Source organism: Numenius arquata, chromosome 8, assembly GCF_964106895.1.
Source record: "Numenius arquata chromosome 8, bNumArq3.hap1.1, whole genome shotgun sequence".
Taxonomy (NCBI): Eukaryota; Metazoa; Chordata; class Aves; order Charadriiformes; family Scolopacidae; genus Numenius; species Numenius arquata.
The window spans coordinates 33,920,022-33,932,995 of record NC_133583.1 but is presented as its reverse complement, the minus strand read 5'-3'; the positions used below and the strand labels follow the sequence as shown (position 1 = coordinate 33,932,995).

Genomic DNA, 12,974 nt, shown 5'->3' with positions numbered 1-12,974 from the left:
ATTAAGAGAACAGTTTTCCCATGCTGAAATCATAAAAGCACTAGCCTCTATCCTGTGTTTCTGTACTATCTCCTGACTTCATGGAATTCTACACATCATAGTTTAAGTATGTGCACACCTAAATAAATGGATAATCTGTACCTAATCCCAATGAGATATAATTTGGGTAAAACACACATACAGCTAACCCTTCTTCCCTTCATTCTTACCTCTGGAGATGTAGCTGAACCAAAAGATGTCAAAGGCTTGTTCCAAGCACTGACCGAAGGTGGCTGAGGTGGGCTAATGGGTCCCACTGACAATTAAGAAAAGAGAGTTTAAAACCCCCCCAATGTTGCTAAATGCATTCAACTAAAGTTATCAAGTGACTCATAATTAAATTATAGATGTCTTGACTAAATAACCTTTGGTTAAGAAATCGTTAACCTATTCAGAAGTTAACAATATGCTACCTGTTAAGCTTCTTTCAAATGGGGCAAATCATCCTGTTTGGAAATACGACCAAGCCCGACAAAACACAGATTCCTGAAGGGAGTGACAGCTGCTCATTCATAGTGAATGAAGAATACAACAACAACATAAATTACTGAGTAATATCATACTGCAAATATCTCTTTTCAGAGGTACTCATAGGTTACAACGCTGCACTTTGAAATGCTGCCCTCTATTCCCCATGCAAACTACATTTGCAGGTAGAAATAACACAGCAACAGAGAGAGCTGGCAATCAGCATTCTCTAACTACAATGGTTGCCACCCTACCCCAAGTCTAAAAGATACCACTTACATTTTTTGGAGATGTCACTTAGAACTGCTGTAGGAGGCACCTTGTTTTCCCATAATTCAGTTCCCAAACCATTATGAGCCTGGGTGTTTTGCAGAACTTTGCCTGACACTGTGTATTCTGTGCTGGGTGTCCCTCCTGCGGCCTGGTTTTGCGTCGGAACAGGAGCCTGTGGCTGAGCTGGGGTCTGTGTTGCACACGGAGGCTGAGCCTGAGCTTGGGCCTGAGCTTGTGCCTGCTGCGCAGCTGCAGCTGCTGCCTGTTGCTGCTGCTTTTTGGCAAATCTGGGTGGGAGCTTGGAATTCTGACCTCGGCCTTTTTCGCTTGATCCTTTTTTGGTCCAAACCTGTAAGCAGAAGTCAATTTTATTCTTATGGCTGATAGTCTGTATGGACACCAATTATACATTGTGTAGCAGCAAAAACACAAACTGATAAAGCCTGTCTTAAAGAAGTTTTTTTTTTTTTTTTTGCTGTATTTAACCAAGGAACAATGATTTCTCATCTATGTTCCTTTTGGAACTGATTGATATACAAGCAATAGTATAAATCTTAATCACAGTATGAAAAACGGTGTTTTCAGTTTACCAGTTCCACCTGCCTGACAGTGCCCAATCAAGAAGTACAGAATCCTAAGATAACTAATTGAAAAGTAATTTAATTTACTAATTCTGAACAACAATATTAATACAACTACCTATTTATAAGGTGAAAATATAGCTTCTTTGGAAGGAAGATTCTGCATACTTTACAACATTCCCAGTACTGCAATAAAGCTCTTTCCCACTAAAATGCTGGTCTTGTACCTGCACTGTTTGTTCTTCCTTCTTTCTGCGCTCTTCATCTTGCAAGCGTTTTTGTTGCTTCTTAGACACGACTTCTGTGAAACCATCATCATTCAAGTTAGATTGGGAGTCTTCAACTACTGTCACTTCAGGGTGATCATCAATGATCACAACACCTATAGAAAAAGGAAACGTATAAATGCTGCTCTTTTAACAGCTTCAGATGGAACGCACCAAGCCAAAATCTGCTTAAGAGTGGAAGCTATTTCCTCACAGACACAGATCATGGCTCTGACTAAAGGTAAGCTTCTGCTTGACAGGTGCGTCATCGTTGAGCTTGAAGACAGTTAATCTTTATGAACTGAAAAACTGGAGATGCCCGATACCAGACTCTCCAATAATGAATAATCAACGGCCTTCCCGGATATTGGCTGAAAGCTTATCAGTGATATCCACTGCCTTTGCTTATGAAGGTTAAGTACATTATTACAGTGTGGTGGAAAATGGTAAGAATGACAGTTAAGATTAGATGATAGAACAAAATTGTTTTTATCTGTACATAAAAACACACAATGAGATTTGCCACATTTTAGAACCATACACATTGTTAATTAGATATGACAAAGGTAGCAATACTCAAGTACACAGTTATTATGGTGTTTAAAGAAAATCACCTTTCCTCTTAAGTTTTCAACCATCTTGCTCTATATGCAGCAAAGCTAGCAGGATTACAAATTCTTGTTAGCATATTATCAATACATACTTGCATAATTATTAAGATCAAATTGAGACAAGGCATCCACTTTTTCCTTAGGCTTCTTTGGACCAGCCTTAGGTTCTTCTCTCTTTTTACCACTTGCATCCTTGGTGCTTTTTTGTCCTGCAGCAGTAACGCCTCCGTCCTCCTGATGTAAAGAGTTGCTATTGGTGGGATCAACAGCAGGCACAGTTGCTGTCTGCTCTTCAAATGGCCTGTATTAGAAAAAGAAAAAAAGAGGAAGTTAATGACCAGTCACAGAGAACACTCAGGAAGGAGCTAACAATCTAATGCAGATCTCATTATAGGGGGATAAGTGTCTACTATGCAACTTCTTAGTAGGCTGCAGACTTTTATGTTCAGCTCCTCAATGAGAAGCCTAACAGCAAAAGCTGTTTTGGGGACACATCAAATGCTGTGCTGCCAAAAAGAATCACAGAAAAAAAAAAAAACAAACGCATAATTAAGGTCTTCTCTGGCTTGGTCTATGTAATTAGAGGTACTAAAATTCAACAAGTACACAGCTCAGTATAGTTCAACTGCAGTGAAGTCTTCCATGGAAAAAAACCCCAAACAAAACAGAAGCTTAAGTATGCAATGTTACCAAATATAAGCAAGGTACAATAATACTTACTTTACAGGCTCACTTGCCAAAAGCTATCTGAAGCTGTAAGAGTGAGATTTGCAGCATTCCAACTTTGCTGTGGAACCTGGAATACCTAATTTTTGCTTGAACATCACCTTTAGGTGACTAGCCACAGGAATTCTTAACAGTTTTAACTTGGAGGTTAAAGCATCGATCACAAGTTTTTAAGCCCAGGCAAAACCTGAACTTAGAATATAGCAACCTACAAGCACAAGAGTCCTGGAGTACAGGGTAGGCATTCAATGAAGAAATGTCTTGCCCTGCCTCCCACTTACCAGACTACTGCGCACTGTGGTTATGAAACAGTGGGAAAATAGTAACTTTAAATAATTATCAAGTTTCAATCAAATTTAGCATATAGAGAAACAACAGTCAGTCTCAATGGCAAGCATTTCTCAACACACTTGTCTATGTTAGGTGATTGATCTAAAATGCAATACAGTAATTTATGTGTTAACTGCAAAACTGCTCACATTAACATTTCAGCTCGCATCCAAATCTTAAGAAACATAGCTTGACCCAGAGGCAGCACTGCAATTTTTTTTATTTGGCATTTTTAGCACCATGCATACAAGAAAACTCTGTTCTTAGCTCCATGTTCCAAATCTCTGTATAAAAACAGAATAAACAGAAAGTACAGAGCTGCAGGTGCATGCGCTTATGTGCTTGTCTTACCCTCTTTTCTACCATTCTACAAATCTAAAATAGCTACGTATGATTTTAAGCTACAAGAGGACCACCGAAAACCATGACCATGTGTGCTTTTTAACAGACGCTGGTACTCACCCTCTTTTTCCAGTTCTGGGTGGAGGACCACTCCGCCTTTCACTCCTAGGCCCTGAGAAGTTCCTTCCCGGTTTAGCTGGCCCATTGTTGCCACGTCGGTTTTGACGGTCTATTCCAGGCCGCTGACTAGAGAAACTTCTCTTGGCTATCTCCCTTTTTGGAGCTCCAGCATTTTCTCCTGCCTTTGCAGCCACCTGTGCTGCTACATCTGCTGTTTTCTTCTCATCCCTCTCCCGTCTCTCATTGAAGTCGCTGCTTTCTGAGGCTGTTTCCCACTCTTCATTTGCCTGGTCTGAAGAATTCTGGTTGGACAAGTCTGGTGTCTTACTTCCTGACACATCCAGAGCAGTGTTGGAGGGTTCATTAACTGCATTACTAACTGTCACACTTGTTGATGAGCTGGTTGCTGCCTCATTTATCTTTGATGCAGCCTCTCTTTCTTTTAGGCGCCTAAAGCGTGGTGGCTTATCTTGTCTTGGAGGCCGAGCAGGCCTTTGTCTCCGTGGCCTCTCTCTATTTGGATCAAACTTTCTCTCAAATTTTGGAGGTCTTTTATCAACTGGTATAGGACCATAATGTTCATTTCTTCTTGGAGGCTCCCCGTCTTCTGGTTTAATGATATCAGTTTGCCTAGGATTCCACTGATTGTCTCTGTAGGCTGGTCTCCTTATTGTGGATGGACGTGGAGGACGCCCACCAGGATCCCTGCCACCACGTCTATACATTCCTCCTCTGCCTCGTCTAGAAGGCTCTCCTTTAGGAAGAAATCCTGGTTTGGGTTTGTTCTCATCATCTCTTATGTAGGTTTTTTCTACAGATCTGTTGTCTACTCTGATACTGTTTTCAGGTTTGAACGACAGAGGCTTTGGAGGCTTCTTGCCATCAGCTCTCTCTTCTCTTTTTGGATGCTTGCCTTTGATTAGGCTGTCTTTGTCTGAAAGCAGCGTGTCACTTGCGCTTTCATGAACTTCACTGTCAGAATCAGTCTCTGAACCATGCTGTCGACGCCGTTTTGGGATTACTTCAAAGTCAGAACTCTCACTACGAGTTTCACTCTCTTCTCTTTGCCTAACAGGCCCCGAAGGTACATGGTCTGATCTTGGCTTAGGATCTCTGTAGTGTGGGTAGTCTCTATTATGGCCTCTACTGCCCCGACCACGTCCTCCATAAGAACCTCTGTAGCTACGACCTCTAGAGTAATATTCCCCACGACCTCTGCCTCTGTATCCCTGATCTGGGAACCAGTCTCTATCCCTAGCCTCTTTCCAGTATGTCCTAGGTGGTAAGCCAGGCTCTCTTTTTACTGGTCTGGTTTCTAAGCGTGGTTTCTCTACAACCTCCTTGCTAACAGTCTTCTCAGTCTGCTTTTCTTCCTTCACTGCACTGGCTGCCTGCTGAACGTGTGGCTGCTGCTGGGTTGCCGGTTGAGCAGGCGGCTGCTGCTGTACTGCAGGGGGAAGCTGTGGAGCAGGCTGAGCGGCTGGTAGCTGCTGCTGTACTGGAGGTGTTGGTGGCTGAACCGGAGCTTTAGCAGCAGTCTCTGTTTGACTGCCCTCCTGGCTTGCTGGTGTCGGAGCAGCATCCTGGCTTATCTTCTTAGCCAGAAGAGCGCTGCTGGAAGCAGATGTGTCTGGCTCAGCTTGAGACAGCAACACTTGAGGTGCTTCCTTTTTGTCACTTTTTTCAGACTTGCTAGGTTTTTCACTAGATGTCTTTTCTCCTTCTTTCTCCTTCCTCTGCTCACGCTCTTCTCTCTGTTCACGCTCTTCCTTCATATCTCTAAGCACAGGTTTTTTAATAGGACCCGATCTTCTTACTGGTCTATCACTGCCTTCATCTCTCCTGCCATAACCTGGCCTAGGACCCCATCTTGTTTCAGACTTAGGTTTGAAAGGTTTTTCAGGTTTTGGTCCTTCTGACACTCTATTATTGATCAAAATTTCTTTTTTTGGCTTAATCTCAAGTCTCTCAATTGCTTCCTTTGCCTCAACAGGCCTGTTATTTAGTTTAGGGATGTTTGTTGCTGTCTCATTCCTCTGGTCTTCTGATTTTAGAGAGTGACTTGAACCATGGGAAATGCTTCTCTTTAGCGAAGAGTGACTTTCCCCTGCAGGCACCAATTCTTCTGGAGAGCTACGGGTAACTTTCTCATTCACTCCTTCAAAATTAACTGCCATGTTAGGTGTGTCAGTTTGGAGAGGTTGTACATCTTCCAAAGGCCTGCTTGAGAACTTTTGCACCTCCACCTCTCCTGATTCTCTGAAAAAGTCTGTCTTTGGATGAGAGTCCAACTGGTTGTGTTCTACAGGATAAGCAGCAGCAGGGACAGCAACTCGTTCTTGCTCCAAGTGTGCCTCAGACCTATGCACCAAGCAATTAAGAAGGTTAGGGTAGGGGGAAAAATGTACTCAAATATTATTTAAACCAAGTAATTTTCCATTTCTATGAAGGATTAATGTCAGCTCAAGGAAATAACAGGTATTAATTTTCATAGTGGCTGCTAGTTGTAGAGGTCAATTTTATTCTATCCTGATTAAGAGTTCAGCGTATAATTAGCTTTAGGAATCTACTACTGTTATTGACTATACATGCTATTTTAAATGGAGCCTCCAAGTTAGCAGACTAATATCACAAGTATTACCCAGACAGCAGTACAGCAAAAAATTTTTGGGCACTTTTAAGATGTAAAGGAAGCCTTCCTGACTATTCATCATGCAGCAAAGATTAAAAGTGACTGTCTTGCTTTTTGCCACTTGTAGTTAATACACCACTTTTGAAACTAAAATACATCAGACAGAAGTTCTGATATGGGGAGAATGAACAGCAGACAGAACAGGAAAACACTACAGAAGTGTTCTACAAAACTGAAAATTCAAAATATTATGGCAATCACCATTCATCAAACTAGGTTAAGGACCCTAAATAAGGTGTAAATTGTCCTTCTACACCCCACTACAGAGAAGGCATATCTTTTGTTTTATGCAACAGTGCCAAGTACACACTACCTCCACCAGCCACAACTTCTTTTAAAGTTTTGTGTGAAGAGCAGCTATAACTCAGTTTAAACTACATTTTGCAACATAAGTTACACTGGCAAGGCTGCAAGTATATATGGCTCAGAGAAGAGACACGCACGAGTAAGTAACTCAGGCTTACCTCAAATCATCAGGCTCTTCTAACACTTTGGGAGGAGAACTAGATTGCTGAGGTTCTGCATGGGGGTACGGGTCTGACCCCCACATCATGCGGGGCTCTGACAAAGGAACAGTGTGCTCTCTTGCTGAGCGAGCTATATGTTCAAATGAATCCGAACCAGTTGCTGATCCCTCTATCTGGTCTCTTCTCATCAGCGGTTTGGGAGGCATAATTCCTGTGAAAGATTCAAGTTCAACAATTGAAACCAGTCTAATATTAGCAAAGAAACCTACCTCAAGACAAACAAAGCATATCAGGAGGTACTGAAGAACACTATTCTCTCTCCTCCTATCTCCTTTCCTCTGTACCTTCCATTGTCGAAACCAAATGTCTATTCACTGCCAGTTCACCTCAGAATGACTAAATCATATTCACCACTAGTACCCTATGTGCCAACAAAAAGAAAAGCTGCCTGTTTCCACTATAATGGAACAACACAGGCCTGTAGACCTGTAAACTTGCGGATGAAGTTTCTGATCTAAGATCAGTACTGGGAAAGGTACTGTTTAACACCTTGGTTGGTGACACAGACAGTGGGACTGAGTGCACCCTCAGCACGTTTGCTAGCAACACCAAGCTACATGGAGCAGCCAATGCACTGGAGGGAAGGGATGCCATGCAGAGGGACCTGGACAAGCTTCTGAGGTAAGCCTGCACAAACCTCATGAAATTCAACATGACTAAGTGCAAGGTCCTGGGCGATCAATCCCAAGCGAAAATACAGGCAGGATGGAGAATGGATTGAGAGCAGCCCCGAGGAGGACTTGGGGGTGTTGGTTGATGAGAAGCTCAACATGAGCCGGCAATGTGCACTTGCAGGCCAGAAAGCCAACCACATCCTGGGCTGCATCAAAAGAAGCATGGCCAGCAGGTTGAGGGAGATGATTGTGCCCCTCTACTCTGCTCTCACAAGTACTGTGTACAGCTCTAGGGCTCCCAACATAAGAAGGACATGGACCTGTCAGAGCAAGTCCAGAGGAGGGCCACAAAGATGATCAGAGGGCTGGAACACCTCTCCTATGAGGACTGGCTGAGAGAGTTGGGGCCATCAGCCTGCAGAAGAGAAGGCTCCAGGGAGACCATATAGCAGCCTTTCAGTACCTGAAGGGGGCCTACTTTTAAGTACTCCTCCCTGGGGAGGGACTCTTTATCAGGGAGTGTAGCGATAGGACAAGGGGCAACATTTTTAAATTGAAAGAGATTCTTTACTCTGAGGGTGGTGAGGCACTGGAACAGGTTGCCCAAGGAAGTTGTGGATGCCCCATCCTTGGAACTGTTCAAGGCCAAGCTGGATGGACTTGGTCTAGTGGAAGGTGTCCCCACCCATGGCAGGGGGATTGGAACCAGATAATCTTTTAAGTCCCCTTCCAAATCTAGCCATTCTATGATCTGAATGGCAAAAGGCAAGATGAGTGTACACACAGGTGGGTCTGGGGTTTTTGTACTCTATTAAGGACTCTGGGTCTTCTTTTTTTGTAAGATTTTAAAGAAATTCTAGTTTTCACTGTCTTTGCTTAGCCTACCATTTCCTCCATTCATTCCTAGCACTCATTCAGGATAGTTATCCAGCTAATGAGCAAGGTAATGGGTATCTTCATTACATTACATGCTAGACTTGCATTATTTATGCACAATAGCTTTCCTAACTGCAAGTCAGATGGCCATTCCACAAATTAAAAAGGACTTTTTAGTGCCAAGAACCTGAAAGCACAAATTTAGTAAGACTCTAGAGGTGCTAATACATAACATAAAACCATCAACATTTCATTTTCTTTTAAAATAAACAATGTAATATCAAGTGCTAACACGTAATGAAACAAATGGTAAATATAGTATTTTTCTCAGCTCAACCTAACCCATGCCACCTTTAATATCTGTAACAAAGTAAGGTTTATGCTGACACTCTGAATACATCCTTAACTGTCACTAACATGCCTGCAATACAGGAGAAAGCTGTGATTTTACTTTATAGTCAAAGCTCTGCCTTGGCACATGACTATCATTTTTCCAGTATTACTAAAATCTTTGTGTCTCAAAAAATGAAATAATGTAGTTTTCTTCTTAAAAAAACCCCACCTATTCGCTGTTACTATATAGAAGTCTTTCCCTAACCACACATATATTTCAAAAACAAGAAAGTTCAACAATCAAAAAGTGCTACCATGTTTTACCTGGGTGAATAGGAGGCATATCCATTGCAGGTCTTCCTGACATCATTCGTGGGTCCATGTAAGACTGCATCATAAGCCACCGTGGATCAAAGCCCATTGAAGCCAAATGCTGAGGATGTGGTTGCATGGGCTGGTAAAGGGGCCTATGCTGGGGAGGCGGGACAGGGCCACTAGAAGGCTGTGAGGGAGCAGACTGTGGAAGGACACCTTGCTGTTGTTGCTGCCACTGCTGCTGTTTCATTTGCTCCTGCATAAGAGAAAACAGTATTACAAGACTTTTTATTAAGATTTGAGCAGAATTCAAATAACCCTTGGAAGCAACAAGTACAGTTATCTCCAGGACAATAAGCATTCTGAAAATTAATTGCAAACATGCATCAGGATGAACTGGGAAAAAGGGGGAAAGGCAGACTGGACAATTTAGAATAGCTAGTTTTGTTGGTATTCAGGGGAGACACAGAACAACCTATACTTTGTGCATGTCATTAATGCAAAGTGCTCTTCAGACCACAGGACCCACGTCCAAATTAAATTTGTGAATGTCACATCCTTTAAGGAAAAGCTGCAGAAACAATGATCATCAAATCCCACATTCCACAGGTAACCATAGGACAATGTTCTACTTCAGCAACTGATGCAAAAAGTTTAAAGTCTTTTTAAAGTTTAAAAAGCCTCTCTTGCCTTCTGCTCACTTACATACTTTGCAAGTGACAAGAAGTATTTAATGCAGAACAATTCTTGCCAATACCATAGATGTTATAGAAGCTAGAAAGCAACAACTTCAGCTTTTTGAAACTTCTATGGTCATGTTCTTATTCAGAATGACATAGAACACATCATTCTTTTAATGAACTGGTTAGTTACCTGCTGCCTCTGAAATCTTGGTGGTAACGATTTCTGGAACTGCTTAGAATAGCCCGAGGAAACAGCAGGACGAGGCTGAGATCCTGAATCTGGCTCGCTCTCATGAGTCACCTGTGAAATCTCTTTCTCATTCCGACCACTATCTTGTCGGGTAAAGATTGCTTGATCTTCTGAAAAAAAAAAACCCCACACACACGGGAGACGAGAGTGAATCTTAAAACTATGACAATTTCACCAGAATGTCAGATAAAGGATGTTCTAAAATATAAACAGGCTGCCTTCTCTAGCCTCACAGTCTTAGTTTCCAAAACCAATAAAGGCAAAAAAGTTAAAAACAACCCCTCAAAATTAAACAATTGTTGTTAATACATCTCAGTGTCCCTTTTAAATTCAAATACACTGGGTAATCAACCACTGGCATTTAGGTTGTAACTATTAAGTGATTTAATAAGTGCTGTATCAATGCTACCATACTACATTTGAATAAACTTTTTTAACCGACAAAGTTTTGGTTTTACAATCACTTTTATCCATTTAAAGCACAACACAACATTATTGAGCACAGTCTAACAGTTCTCTAGTGGCATTCAAGTTCCAACACAAAAAATGCACCGTTTAAATATGCAGTCCTTGTGTCTAATTCTCTGGGCTTGCTAAAAGAACAGAATAGCTGAAATAATTTACATTGCTTTTTAGCAACATGGAGTTGCTGATCCTCCTTTAGCAAGAAAAGAAAGCCTGCTTTTCTCTCCAGATTCTTCAAAGTCCAACCTAAATCACAAAGCCCAATTTTTCCTTTAATATTTTGGTGAGTTGGGCAAACAGGTCTAGCTCAAAAGGACAGTTAGCAGCTGTAATGTGTCAGGAAAATAAATGGTCTAGATGCACTAGGTTAATGAGGTATGCAAATTAGCCTCCTAGATTGCAACTATGCTCTGTGGCTCAAGCTTTAAGGCAGACAATTCCTACTTGTGTGCAAGATTACCTTTTTCTTCCTTGTTATTCCTGGTTTCAGTTTCTTGTTTTTCTACTACAGGTGTTACCACAGGTTCTACAGGCTCAGGAACCTCATGTGCTGGTTTCTCTTCTTCCTTCTCTTTCTCATTCTCCTTTTCTTTCTCCATCTCCTTTTCTTTCTCCTTCTCCCTTTCTTTCTCTTTTTCCTTCTCCAGTTTTTCTTTTTCTTCTTTTTCCTTCTCCCTCTCCCTCTCTTTTTCCTTTTCCTTCTCCCTCTCCCTCTCTTTTTCTCTTTCTCGCTCCCTCTCCCGCTCCCTCTCCTTTTCCCTCTCCCGCTCCCTTTCTCTTTCCCTTTCCCTCTCCCGCTCCCTCTCTCTCTCCCTTTCCCTCTCCCGCTCTTTCAGAGGGTCTTCCCGGGAGGGTTTTGTCACACAGCCGAATTTCTCATTTAACCGTTTTAGCTTTTCGGCACAAGCTGCTTTTCGCTGTTCTTCCATTCTTCTTTCTTCCTCTTCTCGCCGCTTACGGGCTCGCTCAACTGCAGCGGATATCTCTGACTGCTGTCTTCTCCTCTGTTTCCAAATTTCATCTTCATCTGGTACTGGTTTAGGGGGAAAAGGTCCCTGCCTTCCAGGTCCTATCTGGCGATCAGGGGGAGGAGGGTGCTGCAATATTAAAATCAGTTAAGTCAAGTTGAGCATGTATTATATAAACAGCTGGCTGTAACATTATGTTTAACTATTTGTCAACACATGTATTTGCATGGCACCTTTAAACAGCAAGATTTGGAAGAAAAAGCAAGCCTCCACCTTCCTGGTCCAGCTCAGACCCATGCAACCTGAGCTCAGAAAGGAGAGGTAAAGATTCAGTTGGGCTCATGTCACTCCTCCTCCCCATCACTACGACAAAGTGACAAGCATCTTTTAGATTTGGTTACAAGCTGCTCTAAACCACAAAGACTCAAGGCAGATCTCAGACAAGCGTCCCAAGGAGCCAAAGCAATTCAAGGTAGCTCAGGATAACAGAGATTTTAATAAGGATTGTTGAAAACTGGTAAGAAGCTACTATTCACGCATTTAATTTGGGACTTAATCTCTCCATCTGACTCAGGAGCCAGCCCTCCAGAACTGTTCCCATGCCCCAGTCCTCTCTAGCTCCCAAATGGGGCTAGATAACTGAAAGCTCTTGGAGTTGTCATGCATTTCATACGCCACATGCAAGATGGGACTGCTTTATACAATTAGCAACACAGCTGTGCTGGGGTCCCATTCTTACTGGCCTCAGGCAGTACAATCATTTTACTCGTCAAAGAAAAGGCTTATTCCTATATGAAGCATATTTTTACTTTTCCTAGTCTAAATCCCTCCACCACAGCATTAAAGAATTCAACTCAAGGAAATAAGGACAATTCTAATCATTCTTACCGGCGGTAAAATAGATTTGGGATGAAGAGCAGGACCACCTCTGTCATGTATAGAAGGCTGTGGACCCCGATCCTATTGAATCAGACACAGTACCAGGGTTAAGCTCCTAACAACAGTCAAGCTGACAAATTCTAGATTTACCATTTTCTACTGCATTAAGATACTACACCTAGTGAACTACTTGCATACGATACATATTTGCATGCAAATCAACGGCAAGAACATTTTCACTTTATGTACTAACAGATAATTACTTTAAACATTCACACATCCAAATTTCAGCATTTGTTACTGTATTGTTTTTCCTTAGATTCAATGTAGCATCAAACCCTGAAAGATAACATGATCTTTATATATAGACAAAGTGCAAGTAAAACCAATTAAAGATCTCCCATCTTCATTAGCACTGGTGTCAAGAGAAACCATTTCTGGAAACTTTTCAGATACAGTCAACAGTAGCTTTTCCCTGATGGGGAAATATAGAGCTGAAGCAGGCATAAGCTGAGGTGGCTGCCAATCTTCCTCTACTAGAGGATAAGCTGAAAACCAAAATGGCTGAGCTGATGAACTCTACATGGTCATATAAAATCCATCCACCTAAGATGTC

At 42.0% G+C, this 12,974-nt stretch overlaps 1 protein-coding gene across 1 annotated transcript in view; it reads right to left on the bottom strand.

Moving 5' to 3' along the window:
* The window catches only part of PRRC2C (proline rich coiled-coil 2C), a 75,801-nt gene that overhangs the window by 32,098 nt on the left and 30,729 nt on the right, over positions 1 to 12,974 (bottom strand). Inside the window, exons 11-20 of the mRNA XM_074152734.1 lie at positions 12,368 to 12,439; positions 10,972 to 11,608; positions 9,987 to 10,156; positions 9,123 to 9,369; positions 6,913 to 7,126; positions 3,757 to 6,117; positions 2,331 to 2,539; positions 1,589 to 1,743; positions 787 to 1,129; positions 210 to 295 (exon numbers count right to left, since the gene is read on the bottom strand). Of these exons, the coding sequence (XP_074008835.1) occupies positions 210 to 295; positions 787 to 1,129; positions 1,589 to 1,743; positions 2,331 to 2,539; positions 3,757 to 6,117; positions 6,913 to 7,126; positions 9,123 to 9,369; positions 9,987 to 10,156; positions 10,972 to 11,608; positions 12,368 to 12,439 (4,494 nt within the window). The remainder of the gene's footprint in view (positions 1 to 209; positions 296 to 786; positions 1,130 to 1,588; positions 1,744 to 2,330; positions 2,540 to 3,756; positions 6,118 to 6,912; positions 7,127 to 9,122; positions 9,370 to 9,986; positions 10,157 to 10,971; positions 11,609 to 12,367; positions 12,440 to 12,974) is intronic.